Below are 24,537 nucleotides of genomic sequence, written 5' to 3'. Positions count from 1 at the left end.
ACAAATCAGTATTTATAATAAAAGTTCAACCGTTTTCTTTTAGCATTGGAAGCACCTCGACAAAACTTAAAAAACTAGACCCTCCGTGAGGGTACACTTGGTTGCCTGTGGTACGTGCAGCGTTCCAGGCAATTTTTTTCAAGTTGGGGGGTCATTAAGACCATTTAAGGGGTCACCCAGAAGTCATACCAGCAGAGGCCCTTTGGCTCACAGGTCCTCACACGTTCGTACGACGAAACAGATCCTTTTCTGAGGTTAAAAACCTGGCTATCGGCCTATTAATTAATCATTTGTCAGAAAGAAGAAATTCCTGTCCTCTTTAGAAGAAAGAGACATGCATTGCTTACGTGTGGTAGTGAAGTAACACAGGGATTTATTCGATAATGTTAACTGAGCTGTGTGTTGTTTTCCAGGAGATTCAAGTTGTCCTTGCGTAATATGTAGCTCTAACAGTGCACGATATTGTTTTGGAATTGTCTATCATTGTAGTGCCGTGGTAGAAGTCTTGGGTAAATAGCCTGAGAAGACATGTGGTTACTAGCAAAGTACTGAACCCAGAAAGATTGAAGAAAATAAATGGGAACTGAGAAACATTGTCTTCTGGGCTGACATGTTGATAAACTTCTTTTCACCACAAGTTTATGCGTGCCCTCTGACCATCTGACAGCTTTGTAATACTAAAGTTTACTAAAGTTTACTAAAGTTAATTTTGTCCGGCGGGGTTAGTGTCTGGATGGGTGACCTAAAACATATACCCCTTCGTAAAACAGAAGCATTGAACCGAAAATACTATTAACGCTAACAAATGCGAACTCAGCAAGGTACAGATTTTGTTAGCTTGCTTTATGCAAAAACAAATATTGATGCAAAAGTAAATAAATATTGATACACAGTTTTTAGAAAGAGCAGAAGGAAGTTTCCAGGACGGTCGCTTGAGAATAACATTTTTATGACATAAAAACAACATTAATTTTGAACCGTGAATATAGAATATAAAAAGTTACGATCAGCGACAAACATTTTGGGAGATTTTTGCTACGTTCAATTTTGTTATTGTACTTTTGGCTGCACAAATAAATCGCAAAATCGAAAGTGACATGGCCGGAATTCAGCGGGTGCCATGATTAAGTTACCGCGGCATATTTACTCGCCAAACAGTGAAGCATCTGTGTCAAATGATGGCAAGATACCGGGTTTTCGTAAGTTTCTTTTTCTGTCAAGTGTTATAAAGTTTGACAATAAATGACTGAATTCAAAGCAAAGATCACAATCGCCCAACTCCTCAGTTTGACCATTGTTTCTGCAAAGTCAAAAATTTACTCTCCAAGACGAGGTTAGTTATCACCAGGTAATTCCATCATTTTGGAAATAGCAGCTACTTTATTATTCATCGGCGTCACAATTTTTTGCTGATTTTGGGGCTCATTTTGTTGAAACTCAAGCACGCTTCCAACAGACCTGTTTATTTTCGTGAACTTTCCTGCTCACAGGGCAATACTAAAAATGGCCTCCCGTATCACATTTCAACCTTAAGCTTGAAAATTCAATGCACAACATGATATTATAATTCACAAAGGCAGAAAATATCACAGAATCCTTTTCCAGCGAAACATTTTATTGAAACAAACAACATAAGATGCACTAAAACGCTATTCGCGTTGCAATGACTTTCGACGCCATTGCTGGTTAACGAGAATAACAAACTCACGAGGCAGAATATATATTTATATTTAATTAAGTTAGCACAACAGAAAAACGCTAACCTCATTTTGACACGAAAATGCTTTACTATTGCCATAAAAACTATCCAGTTCAGCTCGCATATTATAAAACATGATGAATTCATAAAGGCCACCTTTTCCAGCGAACAATTTTTTGAAACAAACAACATATTTGCTATTAGAGGCAAAAAACCCTTCCTATTTAATTGCGTGCAATCAATCGTGTCAACAATCGTGTCAATCGTGGGGACAAAATAAATTTCATGTTCAAACCCTTTCCTGAAGAACCTTCTCCTTGAATAACGATGCACAAAATAGTCGACAAGCTTTGTTTTAAATAATTCTTGACTGTCACATTTCCAATTATTATTTTTTACGTGACTTTGTTGAACCCATAAGTTACCAGATAATTTTCCATTTGGTTTCAGTGTTGTACATAACACTACACTCGTGATAAAATATTGGAAATACAGCTCACTTTGATTTCGGCTCGACGGGCGAAAGATTGTTGTCGAAGTCCATTACACGTCGCTTTTAAGATTCCAGATCATCATCGCCTGTCTTGTTCATGCAATTGACGTTCCCTTGTTGAGCTCCATGAGAGCATATTTTGTTGAAAGATGCACTAAAACGCCATTCGCGTTGCAATGACTTTCGACGCCATTGCTGGTTAGTGAGAATAACAAACTCACGAGGCAGAATGTATATTTATATTTAATTAAGTCAGTAGCACAACAGAAAGACGCTAATCTCATTTTGACACGAAAATACTTTACTATTGCCATAAAAACTATCCAGTTCAGCTCGCATATTATAAAACATGATGAATTCATAAAGGCCACCTTTTCCAGCGAACAATTTTTTGAAACAAACAACATATTTGCTATAAGAGGCAAAAACCCCTTCCATTTCATTACGTGCGTGAAGAGAAAAATCTCAATCGTGTCAAATATGCGCAATATTACAACAAACTAAAATTTCAGGATCAAACTGTTTCCTTGAAAAACCTCTTCCTTGAATAATGAAGCACAAAATAGACGGCCATAGGCAGCCCAAGCGTCACTAGAGAGCGTGTAATAATTAATTGCTCGTGGGAAGATGACCTTTGAGTGCAAGCGGTGTTGCGTTACAGCATAGGCAACGGCTGTCTGTAGTGACGCGAGCTTGTGCTGAGAATTTAAACCCGTTATAAGACTTTGTATGGGAAATAAAATACAATCGATTATGAAGCCTAACAAATGCTCAATTTAACGTTCATTCAATAAAATGAATCAAAATGACTCACCTCTGGTGCATTCTTGTGCCTTTTGGAGCTTATTTTACCGTTTCGGGAAGTCCGTGTTTTCAATGTTCTAAGACGAAGTCAAGGCTGCACACTACGATTCCGACGGTTGTCAGCTCAGAGGCGGTTTGCGACTCGAAAATCCATCGCAGCCGCGATTTTTTCACGCAAAGCTAAAGCCACATCATTTGCGAATCTCCGTGAATGTTTCGTCGTCAAAAATCCCCACGCTCTTGGCTGGAAATGAGCATTTTCTGCTTCGATTCCACGATAGTTGATGAATTTAACAGCTGCTGATAACCGGACAGGACACGGAGCGTGGGTCCGAGGTTAAATTAACTCCACCCGATGAGGTACATTCATTTCATGTACAACACTTACCCCATTCCCACAGCGGCTTCTGCTGTTTTAAGTATCTGTTTATTACCACATTTAACGTTTGAGCACGTTCCTGCTGCCATGTAAAACAGGGAACACATTGTACCGGTTAGCTTGCTCAGTGCAATCGCATGTTTTAGACCAAGATTAAACATTTCATTCGAATCTCCAAACTGTCCTGTCTTAGTTATCAAATATAAATGTTCAATTAGAGATTTTCGATTGAAGTTTCCGAAGATATAGCTTTTTGTAATTGCAAAATTGCAATTCTAGAGAGGACTTGTGCGCAAATTCTCCTAAGTTAACTTGATTACCAGCTGCAGAAATAAAGCCTATCATTTTAGCAGATACTAAAAGATATGAAGGCTTTAGACAAGTCCATGCCATTCACAAATACTTTGATTAAATAAAGTGTTAGTGTAGGTTGCTCTGTATGCCCCACTTGTCCCCATTGTATCGGTTTTCTGACATTTTTGTATGCGGTTTTCGGTTTTGGCCGAGCTTTTTTGCGGTTTTGCGGTTTGGATGATTTTCTCTTCGGTTTTGCGGTTTATAATACACCCCCAATGCCCCCCTTCTTCGTCTTAGAACATTGAAAACACGGAATTCCCGAAACGGTAAAATAAGCTCCAAAAGGCACAAGAATACACCAGAGGTGAGTCATTTTCATTCCTTTTATTGAATCAACGTTAAATTGAGCGTTTTTTAGGCTTCATAATCGACGATATTTTATTTCCCATGCAAAGTCTTATAACGCCTTTAAATTCTCAACGGCTGCCTGTAACGCAACACCGCTTGCACTCAAAGGTCATCTTCCCACTAGTAATTAATTATTACACGCTCTCTAGTGACGCGAACTTGGGCTGCCTATGAGACGACAAGCTTTCTTTCAAATAATTCTTGGCTGTCACATTTCCAATTATTTTTTTTACCTGAAGACTGAGCAGAGTTGATCACAGATCCACTTGAAGTGTTCGATTCGTTCTCTGTCTTTGTTGAACCCATAAGTTACCAGAGAATTTTCCATTTGGTTTCAGTGTTCTACGTAACAGCACACTTGGTAAAATATTAGAAATACAGCCCACTTTGATTTTCGGCTCGACGGGCGACAGATTGTTGTCGAAGTCCATTACTCGTCGCTTTTAAGATTCCACGGCCTGTCTTGTTCAGTATCCAATTGACTTGCCATTATTGACCTTCATAATGGTATATTTTGTTCAAAGATCCACTAAAACGCCATTCGCGTTACATGACTTTCGACGCCGTTGCCGGTTATGTTAATCGTTCTACTGTGTCCACCAGAGAAATCTACGCATTTCCCACTACCCTCTCGATCCTAAGAAAATAGGCGCAGAGGGCTCTATACACAAAGACACCACTTAGCAGGGGAGTGACAGGCAAGACTTTTACCGACACGGAAAAAAAAACACACACCGAACAAATGCCACCCTTTTTCAGACTGGGATTGCCATACGGCAACGCAGTAAAAAATGCTGGTCCCGTTGCAAAACAATTCCATGTATAGAGAGTGAGTACAGAAACAAGTGAACAGGTCATACCAAACAACAGATGATTGTTTCGACCTCCCACAGTAAAAATTGCTACACAGAAAGAAGTGATGGCTAAACAAAACATCACATTTCGTAGAGTTTTAGTAGCCTGCGATGCAGTCGATTCCTTGCCAAACGCTGCGCGGGAAGATCGAGCAAGCAAGCGGGCGAACGAGCGTGACTGGGGTGAGTCAGGAGCCCACAAAGTAAAAAAAGTAGGGAGGAAGAGGGAAGGGGGTAGAATCGACTGCTTCGCAGGCTAGAATTTTAGCAGCCAATAAAGCTAAACAAGGAGGAAACGATCCGAAGGGGTCTCTTCTGTCTTTTCTTTTTTCTTTCTCTGTTCAATCTCGCCGCCTTCTTGATGGATAAAAGTCAGTGATGCTGTTTCAATTTAATGCAGTCAGATTGGTTTGTCAACCTTTTTCCCCAGGATCTTACGGTGACGCTGGAAACTAAGCCAATAAGACTCCCGTACGCAAGCGCACGGCACATAATATTACCTTTGGCCAGAATCTCTCCATCCAGCGTCAGTTCGTCGACCTGCAAATAAACCAGGCCGCCTCCATTTCCTCCTCTACCCCCTGGGATAGAAAAAGCACTACCACCGCCTCCTCCACCACCCCCACCGTAACTTAAGCGTGACCCGAAGTCCATGCTGCCGAATTGAAGCCCACCTACGAAAAACAAGGATCCCTACAGTTTGTACTGAATTCAAACATGTCTACATGAGTTTTTCAAGGACATATCATTCCAACTCAGAAATGTATCCTGCCCATATATCGCAAACAAAGGCAACGGACGATGTAAACCTATAGCATTGTAAGTAAGTCAGTAAGTAAGTGTGTGTGTGTACAATGTGAAAGAACAATTCAAAGTTAACAGAAACATTATTAAGAACCCCAACTGGCAGGAGGCAACCAGTTGGCTATTTACAAAGCGTGGTAGAGTTGAATCCGGGACAACCGGAGACAAATCCTAACCAGAGGTTAGAACGGGATTTGAACCCGAAGCAGCTGCATGCAAACCCAACGCCCTAACCACTCGACCACGCTGCCTCCGTTACATTTGCATTTGCCGGTTGAATAAACTATGTTCCCAATCATTCCGGATGAGACAGTTCCAAAAAACGTCTTCCTAATTTGCATGTGTTTTTAACCATTGCTGCTGTCGATTTAAAATAGCCATTCATAATCAGTACAATGAAAAATTCTTGCGAGGCTTACCTCCTCCTCCTCCACCGCCGTAGTTGTTACCACAAGAATCGCCTGAAAATTAAACGAGCGCAAAAAGATTATGATTAACTGTACTAATAAGGCAAAAAACCAGTAAATTTTCGCACTAACGCTGGCTCTATGTTTACACCTGGGATGCAGTATTGCTGCCTATTGTACCCATATTTAAATGATTTAAATTTTGAACATTAGAGACTTAATATCGTAAAGGAAAAACAATTATACATCATGCCAGTTTCATGTACTCATTGACCGACCAAATCCGACAACGGAAAATTAAACATGCTTGAAGTGAGATATTTAATTTGTCTTTATATCCAGTGCTATTTATAACGTTTACTAGTAACTGGATTTATCAGGTAACAAGGGATGATAATGTTTCTTTTGACGCTAAATAAATCAATTTGTGAGTGATTTTGGAGTAATTTGCTACCTCCTCCTCCCCCATGAGACGCCGAGCCCGCATTTCCTCCTTCTGCACTTCTGTCGTAGCAATGTGGAGCTTTGTTGAGAGGGTAGCTTCCCGGTTTTCCTCCATCACCTCCATTTCCACCGGGACAACTAGACTGACCACCTCCTCCAGCGTTTGTTCCTATCTGATGAGCGAGAACAAAAAACTTTTATTATATAATAACCCTTCAACTCCCAAGATCTGATTATTAATTCTCCTTTCGAGGTGCTACACAGTTCCGTGTACATTAGTTAAGGTTACATAAAGAAAACACCCGCTGGCTAATAAATTTGTCTGTGATTCTCATCACCTGTCCGCTGGACGATGTATTAATTTGATTTGAGAAGCATGAATTGCAGCTGAAAATGCAACAGAAGAATTTTATCCTAAAGCTGTTGTTAGTTTTGGATCATTCTGCTCGGAAGGCGCAGAACGCCATGTTTCACGTACCAAAGTGGATCCATGATCCTTCTGGGGAATCAGGTTCTGGCCAAATAAACAAATAGCCTCAAACAATGTCCAGTTTAAAGATACAAGTAATGATCGCAGTTATGAACACTTCTAGAGCAGTAGTGAAAATAAAGCCTAAAAATATTCACGCTTAGTGCCGCACATCGCACAAAGAGCGTTTTCAAATAAATCGCAATTAATTTTGTAAAGGCTCGTTTTGTTTATTTGCGGAGTTTTCTTCAAGCTTTTTGAAGAAATGTGAAACTTTTACACCATTTTTTCTCTGTTCAAAGAATTATCACGCTAGAAAAGCATTTTCGACTCACATTGAGCGTCCCAGATGACTGCGATTGTACGATATTTAAGTCAAAAGCTCATAATTTGCATACATTTCAATATCTTGCAACCAGAGCCACACTCAATGTGAATTGAGAATGTTTTTCGAGAATGATAATTCTTTGAACAGAGAAAAAAAAGTTTCATATCTCTTCAAAAAGCTTGAAGAAAGATGCGGAAATGAACAAAACAAGCCTTTTAAATTTAATTTGCAATTTATTTGAAAACGTTCTTACAGATTTTTTTCCAATAGTTTACGCTCTCAAAGTTTCGTTAGGAACTGTGGATAGATTTAGAGACAATTGAGATTTTTTTTTAAAATGAGCGGCCTCTCGTTACCGTTGTTATGGTAACAACTGTTGCTTGGAAACCTATGAGAAATTAAACTTTGGTCATACGTCGAAAAGATGTTATGGTTCCAAGGAAATCGAAGCTTGCCTTAAAGACCTACTTTTCCAGCTTTTCCTCCTTTCCCGCCATCGTTGCCACCACAGCCACTTCCCCCACCACCTCCCCCACCGCCAGAGAAATGTCCACCGCCTCCCCCACCTGCAGCTCCATCGTCACTGTTTGCCCTGGAGTCTGCTCCACCTCCCCCAGCATTGTAACCTCCCGGACCGCCTTTAGAACCTAAACAAAGAGAGCACAAACTACCTCTCAGTTTAAAATTGTGTAAAGATGAGTCATCGAATTGATAAGAGATGCAGGAGGCTGAAGAATCTCGTTATTTGTTTGTAAATTAAAACTGAACTCAACACAGCCTTCTTTATTTACAAGCCATGGAGGAAGTCTTGAATTATTAAAATTCAACGAGGCTGCCGATCTAGCTCTGCGTCAGGCATTTCAAACAACGTCTATCATATACCCTCAGTCTCAAGTAGTGGATTCTCCGAGTGAAAACCAGGAAGTTATCTCAACTGTCCCTAGGGTAGAAAATAAAAGCATCACGACGTTTAAAATCTTAAGAAACTGCCAATAAAGGGATTATTATTAAGTAAAGTACGATCGTCCGGGTGAGTGTAGTCCTGAGAAGGACTGTTTGAGATGACATTGACTGACGTTTCGACAACCTGAGCGGAAGTCATCTTCAGAGTCACTTGACTCCTGGGTTCAAACCATTTACAAAGGGATTATTCCAGACGAATTCATGGTAACAATCTTTAAAGCAAAAACAGTTGTTTCTTATGTATTGGATTGTCTAAAGAAAGTGTTCTATCTCTGTTACTAGTGCTGATGTTGACCAGTTCTACCGTTTACTATCCCGGTTCATCCTCCTCAGTCACTTCCCTTGCTCACCTTTACTTCCTCCAGGTCCATCCCCACCACCACCGCCTCCGATTCCGTTTGTGTTCTTTGCCCATGACGCGCCCGAAATGTCTCCTCCTTTGCCCATATTTGGCTCTTTCGCGGGACAAAAGAAAGTCTCGCCACCAAGACCTCCACCCCCTCGTCTGTCACCTCCAGTACCCCCGTGGAATCCTGAGAGGAAGTCAAAAGTATCGTTAAAATATCAAGTCAGTGCAGGAACGAGAGGTACTGCATTATTATTTTCTAAAAGAGAAAAACACACAAGCAAAAAAAAAAAAAAAGGCACATTAAAATTGATGACCAAAATTATGGAAAAGATTGAAAAAGTTTGTTAAAGTTGACAGCTTATTGAAAAATATAAAAATAAGAACGAAGTGTAGCTTCTGACTAAAACGTGGTTGCGTAAGGCGGGGGTAAACCCGACCGCCGTTTTATCGTCGCTTAACATGGATTTAGTGTTTCAAGCAATCAAAAATACCTCTCCTCATTACACGAGGCTATGTTGTGGGATATTTTGTACATTTTTGGGGGATTTTTGGGTATATTTGGGAAGAGATATTGTTTTCTCAAAGGATTAGTTAAATTGAGGGGAATAGGAAATATTGAAGATTAATGAAGGTTTGAAATTGGAATTTGAAGTTGAAAATTAGTAGATGGGCACCAAAACAGTTCCACACCAACCTGCAGTGCCCTTGTGGGTATCAACTGTCTGGTGGTGTTTCAAAACGTTTTTTTTTTTTTACATTTCAATCCCTTCTTTAAACTCCTTCTAGTTTCACTCCAATTCACGTTAAGCCCCACCTTAATTAGTTGACAAGTCATGCAGAGTCCTTTTTGAGGAGCTAAAAAAACTACATTGACTAGATCAACTTGCAACATAGTCAAATGTACGTATTATTTCCATATTAAGACCTATTAAGTGATTGTTAACTAACACGACTGAACGTTTCCCAGCTTACGCTGAACATTTTTAGTCAATAAAGTATATATCTTATCTATCTCGCTTTATTTTATTTGTTTTAGTTACCTTTTCCAGACATGTCGACTTTAGAGGTTTGATCAATGAATAAAATCCTTGCCTTAAAAGCTAGGATTCCCCCGAGGCCATCTTTTTGCTCGTCGCAAGTCAGGACGCAATTGTTGCGCAAAGAAACTTTACCAAAATAAGGAAATATTTGGGCGATTAAGCAGGTGTGTTGGTCTTTCACGAGAAACATGCCGTGCGGTTGGTCCAAGGTAACATGGCAGAGCCTAAAATAGATGTTAGCAAATTACAAAGTTAAAAACTGTTCAAAGCAATAGCTCAAGCCAAATAGTTTCATTCCTTGAGGTTCATGACTGGTATCAAGTCACAAGTCTCAACTGTAAATCTGCATTTACAACATATAGACCCTATGCAAAAATGGCTGCCTTTAAATCATTCTTTTGTTCAAATTCAAAACAGCCCAACTAACCTCGTTTTTGAGACAAAAATTCTTAAGAATTTGTTATCCCGCAGGAGGTTAGTTGGGCTATTTTGAATATGAACAAAAGAATAATTTAAAGGCAGCCATTTTTGCATAGGGTCTATTAGTTGTGCTCACTTACCACTAACTATTTCCAGTTACTGCGAGCGACTATTTGCAACTGAGAGCCAAAAAACTAGCTTGATGAACTCCCGACCTTGTCAGTACACAACTCACAACTGAATACCATTCTACTATTGAAATTCGTATGCTTATAATGAGATCCTCAACTTGAATTCGATTGAAACCGAAATTTCTGGCTGAGTAGTTTGTTTACACACCTAACTTTGAAAACCTTTGAAATCCTATGGTTCGTCAAATGAAAGCTGACTTTGATAATCTTATATTTGTACACGTTAAAATGAGAAATCTCAACTTTCATTCTGAGACGGAAGAGAAGTGGATTACGTAAAAGGAAACACCAGAGACGTTCTCACCCTTTGTTGGCTCTAGTCGAGTTAACCGACTTCACTGTTACAATCTTGTACTTGCCATAGTTTACAAGTTTTCCACTGCTTACAAACAGCAATAACTGATCTCCGGCTTGAGGGCCTGTTGTGCAATTTGACAAATGTAGCTGATCCCAACTAAGTCGATTCACTTTCCAAGAGGGAGAAAACGTCTTACAGGCGTTGATTGTTTTCCCATTGCACTCAAATGCACTGGCTGTAAAATAAGGAATGTAACAATCAAAGCCATTCGGTAGTCAGTGTACCGCATGTATTGTTGAGAGTTTCATTCGGTTACTGAGATGAGAGAATTTGCCCGGATTTACCTATACACTTAACCGTCGTTCCTTAGAAAATAAAAGATTACTGAAGTAGCAAAATATACACCTTTTGATCATCATTTTGCTAAGCATTAATTGAAGCCAATTCAGTGATTCAATTGACTTCCACCGTTTCCCTTTAAATGGGTGGTTGGGGGTGGGGGGCGGGGGGGGGGGGGGTTGGGTGGCAGGAGAGAAATAGAAAATTTATTAAGATATAAAATTACATCCCCTGGCTGGTTGAATAACGATAGGTCCCATAAGTGCCCACGCCCACCATAAAAATTCGTAACATTTAGATATTCAAGAAAAGACAACACCAAGCTACTTGGACTACTTGGTTTACTAATTTAAAATTTCTAAGAACACAAAACTGTTTGACACTGTTTCCATAACACGACGTTTCTGTACCGCCAAGATATTCACTGCCATTTCTTTTTTCAATGTCACATTTAAGCAGAGTAACTTCGAGGTCATATCTTACTTTCAGGATCAATCGAGGTACAATTCGAGGAACATCCGCAAACAACCTGCAGAAAAGGAATTGAAGTATTTTCATTCTTACTGATATTATGTGCATGCAAATGTAATTTCCAGCAAAGAATGTACAGGAGAGTAGTCTATTAGGGTCCAAATTAACCCCTTTACAGTCGAGGTAAAGTCGAGATGTCGTGGTAAATCATTATCATTCAAACTGCCTAGGCAAAAATGCCTTCCTGCGTACTAATAGGTGTCGAGGTTTACTAATGAGCGTCACTCTAGTACAATGAAAACAATAAACTTGCCTACGCTTGCTGTAACTTAGTTGAAAGCATTAAAATATAGGAAATTATTTGCATAAAACCTCAGTCAGAAGAATTTGCACTGAACCGTCCATTCGAAAAACCGCTTAGTTCTGACTGTTCATTTATTAAGCGGTAGTTCCGTTCAAATAACTCAACAATTCTATTGTTTTCCCTCCTGCTCCTCCTCCTATTGTTTTATCACCATATAGTGAACATCAAGAGTTAGAAAACCCAGATTTGGAACCAGGGGGAAATTCAGACGTTCAATATTCTAAAGAACCGCTGACACTTTTCTTGACTTTGCCTTAAAGGAAAAGGTCTTTGCTACTATTGCAACGGAGAGAACGTTTACGAAAGAGCAGTAGTCAAATGCCCTAGATTTTTCTGGCATGATGGTTAAAAGATTTGTCCGATATGTGCAGATCAAATTCCTGTTGATCGTACACACTTGACAGATGTGTTTATTTGGTGCGCTGACTGCCACGCGGTGAAACACATTGATACATTGATTCAAAGACTTCAAAAAGGACTCATTATCCTCCAAGCGAAGATGAAGACGCTTGTTTGCATCCTAAAGATTGATTTCCTGATACTTTGCTCATAAACATTTTGTAGTTGCTGTGATTTTGGTGTATTCATTTCAAATCTCTGTGAATTATTTTTGGTATTCACTATTAACAAGCAATAAAGTATCTTGAGAAACTCGTTGTTCAAAAAGATTCATTAGTCGCGTGTTTAAATTGAGCGCTGCGAACTTCTATTGTTGTAATTTCAATGGTAGAGCAAAATGATCCCAGAACCGCAAATGATCCCAGAACCGCAAATGATCCCGGAACGCAAATGATCCCCATTTTGACCGCAAATCATCCCGAAAAAAAAAGTAAGGAATGGCATGGAGGGTGGATTGGTGTGGATAGAGAATTAATGTGAAGAGCGCTTATTTTTATTAAAAGCACTTTAAATCATGCGTGGCTCACAACAGGTTTCTGCCTCATTATAGTTTTCAACAAAGAACATGGGAAAAAAACAAAACTGCAGTATTGCATGTTGAACCAAAGCTTATAGGCTAAAACATTGCTTTCTAGTTATGAATGTTACGATTGTTGCTAGCCAGGCCCGGATGGCGTCCTTTTCGCCTCGTCAAAGAGATCAGTGGGCCGTTTCTCGAAAGTCCCTTAACTTTTCACATGTCACAATTCCCTCTTTATATCCGATAATTAAGGCAAATTTAAACCATAATGAGGCAGAAACTTGTCGCTAGCCATGCATGATAATTATATCCGATAATTAAGGCAAATTTAAACTATAATGAGGCAGAAACTTGTCGCTAGCCATGCATGATTTAAAGTGATTTTAATAAAAATAAGCGCTCTTCACATTAATTCTCAATGCAGACCATTCCACCCTCCATGCTATTCCTCATTTTTTCGGGATCATTTGCGGTCCAATATGGGGATCATTTGCGGTACATGTACAGTTTGGGGATCATTTGCGGTTCTGGGATCATTTGCGGACCCGTACAAAGCTGTCCCATGCGCTTTTCCGTTAGAGTTTGTGTGCAAATACCGGGTTGAAAGAAGAGTTAAGATCACGCGTGCGTTACTAACGGAGCAGAAAACGCGACCAGTTAGCGAAGCCGAATATATTCTCTCTTTGTCTCGTCAACAAAGCTGAGCGTCCGGATATCATCGAGATTTAGATATTTGATTGAGATAGAAGAGAACGTAGTTTTGAGAAGAACGAACTCACAATTGGCATATTCATTGATCTAAAGAAGGCATTTGATACCGTTAATCACTCCATCCTCTTAGATAAATTAAACTTCTATGGTATTCGAGGCACACCTTTTAACTGGATGCATAGCTATCTCCTCTCTCGTTCTCAATATGTTCAAATTGATTCCTGGAAATCTCCACTGCTTCCAATTAAATGTGGTGTTCCTCAGGGTTCTGTGTTAGGGCCACTTTTATTTCTTATATAGGTACATTAATGACATTTTTTCATGCTCTAATTACTCTCATTTATCCTTTTTGCAGACGACACTAATATTTTCTTTCAACACAAAAATATCTCTGAACTAACTAAAATTGTGAACTATGTCGAACTTTCTTTTGTGGCTACCTGGTTCAAAGCGAACAAGCTAACTTTGCATCCCGACAAGACTAAATTTATTTTATTTCACCCTGCAAGAAAGAAAATAAATCTTGATGGTCTTTCTATTAGCATCGATAAGAATAGTATTAATAGAGTAGAACACACAAAATTCTTAGGTGTTATCACCCATCAAAACCTCTCATGGCAGGCTCATATAAAAGCGATTTCTTCCAAAATTGCCAAATCCACTGGGATTATTATCAAATCACGACAGTTTTTCTTTTCTAATACTCTTTGCACATTATACAACTCTTTAATACTCCCATATCTTCAATACTGTCTTATTATTTGAGCATCCACTTACTCTTCTCATTTACAACCCCTTTTCTATCTCCAGAAGAAAGCTTTAAGAATCATTACTCACTCTCCACCACGTGCACATACTTACCCACTCTTTAACAAATTCCAAGTACTCAACATATTTAACTTTTATAAGTACCAATTTTTTTGCTTTGTTTTCCTTCACATGCAGCAGCTCTTGCCCTCTCCTCTTTCATCTCTTTTCGTTCTTAACTCTGATTGTCATCAATATCTCACCAGGCAAAAAGACAACTTACATCTTCATACTCACAAATATTCTCTTTCTCTTCGGGTACAGGGTCCTCAAATTTGGAATGACATTCCTCTCTCACTTCGTAATTCACTTACTCTTTCTAGTTACAAACATAAACTCTAGATCTGAGAGATTATTTTTAATCATTATAAGTTTAAACTAAGTTGAACGCAAATTCTTTTTTCTCCCTTCAAACTCTTTTTTTTTTTATCACTTTTTGCACACTATCATTATTGTTATGTTTATTTTGCTTTATGTGCAGTAATAATTCTTTTTATGTTGTAATAGTTTGCCTTTTCTCTGTAAATTTTGTACTTATTAATTTTTATTCTCATTGTAACTTAGCAGCACAGTGTAACGCTCTGACCTACGCCGTATAAGCCTCTGGCTTTGGCATCTTATTATCGTTAACTTGTGCTTTGTGTAATTATTTATCAATTAAAATCAAATTAAATCAAATTGAAATAGGGAGTTTTTAGTTCAAATTTCTGTGTGTGTGTTTTGGTTATTTGAACGGAACTACCGCTTGATAAATGAACAGTCAGAACTAGGCGGTTTTTTGAATGGACGGATCAATGTAAGTTCTTCTGACTGAGGTTTTATGCCACACAGCAAATGATTTCCTATATTTTAATGCTTTCAACTAAGTTTCAGCAAGCGTAGGCAAGTTTATTGTTTTCATTGTACAAGAGTGACGCTCATTAGTAAAGCTCGACACTTATTAGTATGCAGGGAGGCATTTTTGCCTAGGCAGTTTGAACGATAATGATTTACCACGGTACCTCGACTTTACCTCGACTTTACCTCGACAGTAAAGGGGTTAATTTTGACCCTAATAGACTACTCAGGAGAAATCTTAATTAATATCTCGCTTCGATAGCCAATCAGATGGCGAGAATATTTTAGCTTCGGAAGTCTACTTGAAATTTTCAGCGGACCTGACAGTCGAGCGAGTTACTATAGGCACTTTTGCAAGCTGTTTTTATAACTTGCTTACCCGAACCGGCCTATTCTCATGCTACTTTCGTGTCTTTTATTCTGTCCGAGCAAATTCCAACATTCGCAAAAATACTAGGCTCCGGTTTGGATGAAGCAAGATAACAGGCGCCACGCAGGGGGAGGGGCCGGCGGGACCAGGGCCCTGCCACTTTTTGTGTTTCTAATCAAGAACGTTTTATCCGGCGCCCGAAACAAGCAGTCCTCGAAACTGAAAATCGCGAAAGACTCCATTGCCACAGAAGGAAACTGAGAGGATACCACCAGCACGAAATCACAGGGTTTGATTTAGGTAGAATTTTCCAAGGCACTGATTCATTCTAAGGTGCTGTCAAGCGGTAATGTAGGTGAACTCGATACTTCACATGGTTTTTTTGGTGTCAAAGTCGTGATTTGCTATACACGTGGAGGCGTCGATGGGAAGAGGCAGTCTTTCCCAAGTCTCTTTTTGTTGTGCAAGCAATCAAAAAACCAATCTCGTTGCAGCCGAGAACTCGTTTTTTTTTTCAACATTCAAGTTTCTTTATCACATCATCAGGTTTCCAATACACAGCTTGCAGGTTTTCTAAAGGTACAAAGGCCCAATGAGCCCGTACATACATCAATATAATCATAAAGGCCTCAAACGTACCGACTGTTGCACGACAAGTAAACAAAATGGCGTTTGTTCTTTTTCATGTGAGAAACCGAGTCAAGCGGTAACAACATAGGTCCGCAACATAGTTATGCGTATGGTAGGTACACTTTCTTATCTTCGTTCCAGTCTAGCCGCGTTGTTGATGTCTTGCGCTTTCGCGAGGCACTGTAAAGTATTGGTAAAATATAAAGTGCCTGCCAAAAGATCGTAAAACTTTCTGAAATATGATCATGCTGCGCGAAATATTCGTAGGGGCTTGCTTTTTTTCCTTTGGAAGATAGCGTCATTAAGATTTTTGCATAATATCGCTATAACATGCTACAAGTACAGGTTTAATTCAGCGTTCAAGTAAAGTTTAACTTGAGTCTTAATTTCCTCGTGGGTTAATTCCTTCTCAATTTCTAGTTTTCCCAGCCGCCAGTAGCATTCAAGGAAAAAGGCTTAGCACACGTCATCACTGATGCGTTCAAATCTGTGTCCATTTGGCAATATGCGACCTCGCGTCACGTCACATGGCGAATTGAACGCCATGGATTGGGGAGGGGGGCAGACCCAAGGGAATTTGACATTTCTAGACCTAAGCAAGGCATTTGACACAGTAAACCATTCTATTTTGTTACCCAAACTAGACCTATATAGTATACGAGGTAATGCAAATCAGTGGTTTAGGTCTTACCTAATTTAAGCAACAGGAAGCAGAATGTTTTGGTCAATGGTGTGGAGTCTAACTTTCTTTTAGCAAACTCTGGAGTACCTCAAGGATCGATCTTAGGCCCTTTTCTTTTTTTAATTTATATAAATGATTTTGAAAAAGCAACCAACTATTTTTCCCTAAGACTATTTGCGGATGATACTTCTTTAACTGCAACTGGGAAAGACCTAGATGTATTGCTTCAGAGGATAAACTCTGAATTGCCCGCTATTTATGAATGTTTATGCTCAAACAGATTAACCCAGAATTCAAGTAAGACAAAATACTTGGTTTTTCAACCAGGACAAAAAAAAAGTTTTAATCTATATCCTCCTCTAAAATTAGCTGATCAGTACCTAGAAAAGTCATATAGTGTTAAATATTTAGGGCTCATTATTGATTGTTTCCTGTCATGGCATGAGCATATTTATCATATTAGTAGTAAAATTAGTAAAAGTGTCAATATTATCGCTAAACTAAAACCACACGTGACATCCCAATCTCTGATAAGTATCTATTATGCACTTGTATACCCCTATCTAACCTATGGTTGCGTACTGTGGGGCAATAATTACGAGGCGCCATTGTCACAATTGGTGAGACTACAAAACAAAGTTGTTAGGATTATCAACAATGTGCCACTTTACTCCCCATTATGTAAACCTTGGTTTCCTTAAGCTTCCCGACATTGTTAAATTATACACGTGTCAACTATTTTATGATTACCTAATTAATAAGAAGTCGTCGAACCTTAACTTGTCTCTAGTATCTGAGCAACATAATTACGCTACTCGAACTGTATCCTTACAACACCTAAATCCAGAATCTTTCAGAATAAACATAAGAAAATTTTGTCCAACCAGCTTAGGGTGCTATTATTGGAATGATATTCCTTTATCTATACGCAACAAGCCAACTAGAAAACTGTTTAAAAAAGCACTTTACCAGTTTTATTTTGCTCAGTATTGATAATTCCAACATTGGCATGGCTTAGATGTACCACATGTGTGGGACATTTGGGGTGGCTTTATAAGCTTAACCTCCATCCCAGGCATCAACACTGCACTGATGAGGCCCAGAAGCCCATCATAGCACGTTTGTGGTAGACTAATTGGCTTTTATCTTTTTTTGTTGGACCCTGTCCTAAGTACCTGCCGGGAGGGAACGGCGTGGGTCCTACCCTAAATTGTTTTTTCGGTATGTCTCAGCCTACGCCTGTATCCCGTCTGTGGTCTGATATTGTGGAGAATACGCCTGTGCCTCCCTCTGTTTCTGGAGCTGGCCAATCTGATTCGCCATCCCACATGGATACCAGTCCTGGTGGCTCTTATGCTGATAGAGTGACTCTTGGTGCTGTTGATTCTCGTCCAAAAGTTTCCAGTGTAGCTCCGCGTCGCAGGTCTTATCTGTCTTCTTTTGAAAGAGAGCATTTTGATGTTTTGAATGTCATGCCTGATCGTCCTGCTTCTGCATACTTCACACTCCCTGACAGCTCAGTTACGACCAAGCAAATCTTTGATAGCTTGGTAAGAGATGGTTTTCCTCCGACGTCAGTCCGTTGCCTTCAGAGATCCCAGAATGGGTCAGTAGTCCTCACCTTTACGAAAGAGGAGATCCGAAACAAATTTCTGCAGCAGTCGTCTTTCTTTGTTGGAAACCAGCCTCATGCAGCTCATCTTGCAGGCAGAGCCTTGTCTTATGTTGTTGTGTACGACGCTCCTTTTGAGTTACCTGACTCGGCTTTGACCTTCCGTCTGTCGAAGTATGGCACTGTTTACTCCCAGCGTCGCTCCTCCGTCCAGGGCTTCCCCCAGGTCCAGAATGGTATCCGTACTCTTCGCATGTGTATCGATGACCCCATCCCGTCGTACCTTCGTTTTGGTAAGTACCTTCTCCGTGTACAGTACGAAGGCCAAGTGAAGACCTGTAGAAGATGCAACGAGCCAGGTCATTTGGCCCAAGAGTGTCGTCAGATGCTTTGCTTTAACTGTGAAGTAATTGGCCGTCATGCCCGTGATTGTCCTGCTGGGGTTCGATGCTGTATTTGTAAAGAACCTGGCTACATGGCCATTGACTGCCGCCACTCTTGGTATCGCCGCCCGCTTTCGCATCGTGATGCCCTTGATGCTGAGCCCCCGAGCCAGCCTGCTGCTGACCCTCCTCCCGTGGATGTCCCCCCCCCCCCCCCCACTACTCTAGATGCTGAGAATGCTGATTCAGGTGACGTGGATATTGATAGCCCCCCAGGAGAGAATGCAGAGGAAGATTCGGCAAGGTCTGAGGACGATTCCCTGGAAGCTGAATTTGACCAGCCCTTGGCCTCGGCCATTTCTTCTGAGCCTGCGCCTGACCTTTTAACTTCTCAAGGCCTCATCAACGATTCCCCTGATATTCAAGTTCCCGGAGTGCAAGAATTTCCCGTTTCTTCCCTGACCGATACGAGTGTTGAAGTGACGAGTCTGAGCCTGAGAGTATTGCCACATCTGAACTGATGGATTCCGACGCTGTGCCTGATAATATGTCTCCTGTGTCTGAGCGGCCCTCTCGCCGAAGGAAGAGATCTCGACATGGCTCGTCCCGACGCGCTGCTTTGGGCAAGTCGTCTCGTCTGTCTGTAGTAAGTGAGGATGCGCCCACTTAGTTTAACCTTCTTAAAGTGCGCTACGATTAATGTTAGGGGTTTAAGTCAACGTAAGTTTTCGCTGGTCTCTGATTTCTTTCGTGCTTCACGCCTAGACTTTTGTTTCATTCAAGAAACTATGATTTCGAATGACGCTGTTCTGCGCTCCTTCTCCTCTTCGTGGCCAGGCCCCAGCTTCTGAGCCCCTGCTGTCGGGAGGAGAGGGGGGGTAGCTATCTTATGTTCTGATGTTTTTCGTAATAATGTTTCTGTTTGGCAGAAGGATCAAAGTGGGCGCATTCTCAGCTTACTTGTTAAGTTTGACGATTTCAATCTTAATCTAGTTAACCTTTATGTGCCGACGATTCCGGCTGAGAGGAAGATTTTCTTTCAGTCGGTCCCGTCCTTTTTTCTTCCAAACTACCGGCTCCTGATCGGGGGGAATATAAATTGTTTTGACTCGGCGCTTGACAAATTGGGTAGGTCGGTTTCCCTCGACTCCGGCTTCTCGGACCTAAAATCTCGCTGTAACCTCCGTGACGCTTGGCGTCTTTTGCATCCCCGAGACAGGCAGTTCACCTGGTTCAGCCCAGACCATTCAATTGCCAGCAGACTGGATACCTTTTTGGTCCCTCGGCTTCAGTGTAATCAAGTCACTAGGTGCGATATTCTCCCATGCGTTTTCTCAGATCATGACTTTGTTATTTTAGACTATGATATTGCGGCTCTTCCCCTGCGAGGCCCGGGAGTTTGGAAGTTTAACAATTCTCTCCTCGATGACGAATCCTTTTGTTTAGAGATTTCGGATTTAATTGAGCAGTTTCTGGCCTTTCGGCATTGCTTTGCTTCTCAGCGCGATTTTTGGGAGTGTTTAAAGTCTGACATTAAGCTCACTACGATCGCCTTTTCTCGTGGTAAACACCGTTTACTCTCGTCCCAGAAGGTTTTTCTAACCAATCGCTTAATTGCCCTGAAGAATCGTTTGGCTTCGGGCGATGTTTCTGCTAGTCCTGAAATTCTGACTTCAGAGGCTGCTCTGCGGTCGCTTTTAGATTCCGAGCTCGAGGGTTCTAAGATTCGCAGCAGGGTTAAGTGGGCAGAGGAGGGGGAGTCTCCCTCTGGTTTCTTTCTAGGTCTTGAAAATGAGAGACACGAGAAAGGCTCCGTCTCCTCTGTCTTTGATTCTGAGGGGCAAGAGGTTTTTTCCCTCCCTGACATGATTCAAGCTCACGAGCGTTTTTATTCTTCCCTATTTTCTGAAGAGCCAATTGACCCTGTAGCCCAATCCCATTTGTTTGAGCACGTTACCCCCCGGTTATCGGAAGCTGAGCGCGAATCATGCGAGGGTCTTCTTTCTTTGAACGAGGCGTCCGAGGCCCTTCGCCTCTCTAATAGGAACAAAACGCCCGGTTCTGATGGCTTAACTGTTGAGTTTTATTCTGCGTTCTGGTCCCTCTTGGGGCCCCTTTTAGTTGATATGTTTAATGAGTCTCTCGCCCATCGTGAGCTGTGTGACTCTATGAAATCGAGTGTTACGCGTCTTGTTCATAAGAAAGATGATCGTAGAAATCTAAAAAACTGGCGTCCCATTTCGTTACTGAATGTGGATTATAAGATTTCTTCAAAAGCCCTTTCCCTCCGTTTGAAAAAAGTGTTGGGGTCTATTGTAGACCCTGATCAGACGTGTTCTGTTCCAGGTAGATCTATTTCTTCTAATTTAGCTCTTCTTCGCGATACACTAGATTTTATTGAGAGAACCGGCGAGACAGGTATTCTCGTCTCTTTAGACCAGGAGAAAGCCTTCGATCGCGTTAATCGGTCCTTTCTGATGAATCTTTTAGAACATTTCGGTTTTGGGCCCTCCTTCTGTAGCTGGATTTTCACTTTGTATAACGGCGCTTATATGCGTATCCTAGTTAACGATTTCCTTTCCGATCCTGTTCCTTTGCTGCGGGGGGTCAGGCAGGGCGACGCCCTGTCCCCTATGCTTTATGTTCTCTGCGTTGAAGTTTTAGCCTGCCGTATTAGGGACTCTCCCGCGATCGAAGGCTTTCTCTTGCCGGGGGCTGGTGGTGTCCAGTTTAAAGTCGGCCAGTATGCTGACGATACTACGGCCTTTGTCAAAAACGATTCTTCCCTTTTCTCACTTTTTGATGCGATTGCGTTTTACGAGCGTGGCTCTGGTGCGAAGCTTAATTTGTCCAAGACTGAGGCCATGTGGCTTGGTGCCTGGAAAGACCGCCTTGACGAGCCACTTGGTCTCACTTGGGTTAGGAAAATGAAGATTTTAGGCGTATTCTTCGGTACTGTTGACGTTGAGCGCGATAATTGGGAACCGCGTTTGTCCAAACTTGACAAAACTCTTTCTAGATGGAAGTCGCGTTCCTTGTCCTTTATTGGCAAGGTCCTTATTTTAAACATACTAGCGTTAAGTAAGTTGCTCTGGGTTTATAGTAAACTTAATAGTCTGATATGGCCCTTTTTGTGGCGCGCTCGATTAGAGACTGTAGCTCGTAAATCGCTTATTTGTTCTGTTGATAGTGGAGGTTTGGGTTTAAAGGATTTTTCTTGCCAGGGCCGCGCCTTGCGGCTTGCGGCTTTAGTTACTTCCGTGTCTGATTCTAGTTCTAAGGGTTTTTATCTCGCTAAGTATTTTTGTGGCTCTGTGTTAGCTCGTTTGCGGCCGGAGTGGGCCGGGCTGCGCGATAACCTAACTCCAAGCGCTGCCCGCCCCACTGCCTTTTATGCGAGTGTCCTTTCTTCCTTTCAGGCCACTGATCTACCTCCTGGGTTTACTTACACGTCTCGCGCCTTTTACAAGGTTTTGCTAGCGAATTTCTGCACCATCCCGATTTTCCCTGCCCTCTGGTCAGGCTTCGTCCCCTCTCGGTTTTCTCTTTCTCGGCATTGGGGTCTGATCCGTGATTCATTTACTGAGAACTACAAAAATGATCTTGCATGGTTGATTACCCTCCGTGCCGTTAAGGTGCGACATTCTCTTCACACCTGGGGCTATATTCGCTCGCCTCGCTGTGCTTTATGCGCCCGTCTAGAGACCATTGATCATTGTTTCTTGGCTTGTCGTAGGGTTAAATTGGTCTGGTCTCGTTTTGTCCCTATGTTATCTGCGCTTTTGTCAGCCCCCCTTCGTTCCCAATTGCCCCTTCGTGTTTTTTTACCAATTCCCGGTGCCTGAAAGGAAGTACATCATCAAGTCGATTCTGTGCGGTATTTGGAAATTTCGTAATAAGGCTACCTTTCACAATGGTGGAGAGGACTCTAGAGCTATCGCTAAGTTTATTATTGCTGATGTTAAACGTAGGATCCAAGTTGACTTTCATCGCTTTCCTCAGGCTAAGTTTAATTCTATCTGGGTCTATCCAGCTGTATGTAAAGTATGTGCTGATAAGCTTGTATTTTTCTTTTAGCTGTAGCCTCTTCTCTTGAGTAATTTTGTAAATATTGTTTTTATTTGGTATTTGAATAAAGTTTTACGGTATCACTGTCTGCAGTTAGATTTAGCTCTTTGGCATTACAAAGCTTTTGCTTTCATGTCCAAATTGAGCACTCTACTAGGATGAGTCATTGCCGCTAGCAATTGCGCATGCTCACTAGCTCGCTAGTTTGAGCACTCTGGCATGGCTTAGATGTACCACATGTGTGGGACATTTGGGGTGGCTTTATAAGCTTAACCTCCATCCCAGGCATCAGCACTGCACTAATGAGGCCCAGAAGGCCGAAACAGTACTGTCTGCAGTTTAATTCCAACATTATCTATTTATTTACTATGCGTTTACTCTTTCCTCTCTAGTTTACTTTTTATCCTAAAATAAATGTACTTAATTAAAGGCCCCCCCGCCCCCTCCTAAGGTAAATTTATCTATCAGAGTCATTTCGTAGTACTTCACAGGATTGGAAATATATGGTTTTCCAACCTTACATGATGTCATGGCATTATTTGAAAATCAGCGGAAGTACTAACGTGAAAACAGTTCTTAATCGATTACCATTTTGTTAGTTGTTAAATAAATACAAAACGTCACTCTGTAGCTGTTTTGAAACGTTTCGGTAGATCGCTCCTTTTGCATTACCATAACACTTTCTCAGTTCCACTGGATAAGGAAACAAAACCTTCATTTACCAATGGACGAAACAACGATCCGAGTGAGGGGTGCGGATTAATAGCGTTTTTACTTGACTTATACATAATGTTTTCTAATACACTCTTTTGTGAAAAGTGAATGTTACGTGGCCTTGAGATCAACCGATAAGACTAGACTACATAATGTATGATTTATTTTGTAATTAGCGTCAATGGCATAGCTGTGGTATTAGTGGGTAACCGGTATTTAAAATGATTTTGTGCTGTACTTTAGTTAACCAACATAAAAAGGATAGAAAAACGGAAAGGTGTTAGCTCCATAGATTAAAAAAAAAACTTAGATTATCCAATCATATTTCAAAGGCTTACCCATATTTGTTGACAAATTATCCACGTTAGGAGAATAGGAAACCGATGAATATTCATGATTCTTCCGACGTATGTACGATCAAGGAAGACAACAAGGAAAGCGACAACCTAAGACAACAAAATACAGAAACTAAAGTTAACTCTAGTGTGGCAAGCAATAAATTCAATTGCGCAATTAGTCGCCTCGTTTTAGCGTCAGAAATTGCGCCTTTAAAATAAAAGATAAATGTTTCCTCTGAAGTTTCCTTTAATTGCGACGAATTTTTTTATGCACATTTAGTGATAACTAACAACACACGGAGCTGAGCTTTTATGCATTGAGTTCACATTATTTGTAGTTAAAATCCAGAAATGACGTCCCGGCGTTTCAGCAGAAAATAGCAAACATCTGTAAACTTAGCAAGATAATTAATTACTTTCTTTATTTAAAATAAGTGACCCACGGTCGGGCTGGAAAAGAGAGGGGTTCATTAAGAATTGACGAAATAAATTACATTACCGTTTCTGGCGTTTCGCAGTTTCAAAAATGACGAAATGATAGTACTTACTCGTTCCGTCGATCGAAGGATTAAACTACCCAGAAGAGCTGAATCCCCACAACTTCAATACTTTGAACTGTTCAACGAACGTCTCTTCCAATTAATT

The 24,537-nt window shown here is 40.8% G+C and overlaps 1 protein-coding gene across 1 annotated transcript in view; it reads right to left on the bottom strand.

Annotated features, from left to right (window-relative positions):
* Positions 1-24,537, bottom strand: part of LOC137989958 (PE-PGRS family protein PE_PGRS26-like) — a 25,729-nt gene extending 1,192 nt beyond the window's left edge. Inside the window, exons 1-10 of the mRNA XM_068835530.1 lie at positions 24,441-24,537; positions 23,893-24,000; positions 11,470-11,515; positions 10,654-10,882; positions 9,739-9,962; positions 8,700-8,882; positions 7,855-8,033; positions 6,600-6,762; positions 6,158-6,199; positions 5,435-5,608 (exon numbers count right to left, since the gene is read on the bottom strand). Coding sequence (XP_068691631.1) covers positions 5,435-5,608; positions 6,158-6,199; positions 6,600-6,762; positions 7,855-8,033; positions 8,700-8,882; positions 9,739-9,962; positions 10,654-10,882; positions 11,470-11,515; positions 23,893-23,949 — 1,297 coding nt within the window. The 5' untranslated portion in view covers positions 23,950-24,000; positions 24,441-24,537. The remainder of the gene's footprint in view (positions 1-5,434; positions 5,609-6,157; positions 6,200-6,599; positions 6,763-7,854; positions 8,034-8,699; positions 8,883-9,738; positions 9,963-10,653; positions 10,883-11,469; positions 11,516-23,892; positions 24,001-24,440) is intronic.

The sequence above is a fragment of the Montipora foliosa genome, unplaced genomic scaffold (assembly GCF_036669935.1).
Source record: "Montipora foliosa isolate CH-2021 unplaced genomic scaffold, ASM3666993v2 scaffold_481, whole genome shotgun sequence".
NCBI lineage: Eukaryota > Metazoa > Cnidaria > Anthozoa > Scleractinia > Acroporidae > Montipora > Montipora foliosa.
This window is presented reverse-complemented; position numbering and strand designations above follow the sequence as displayed.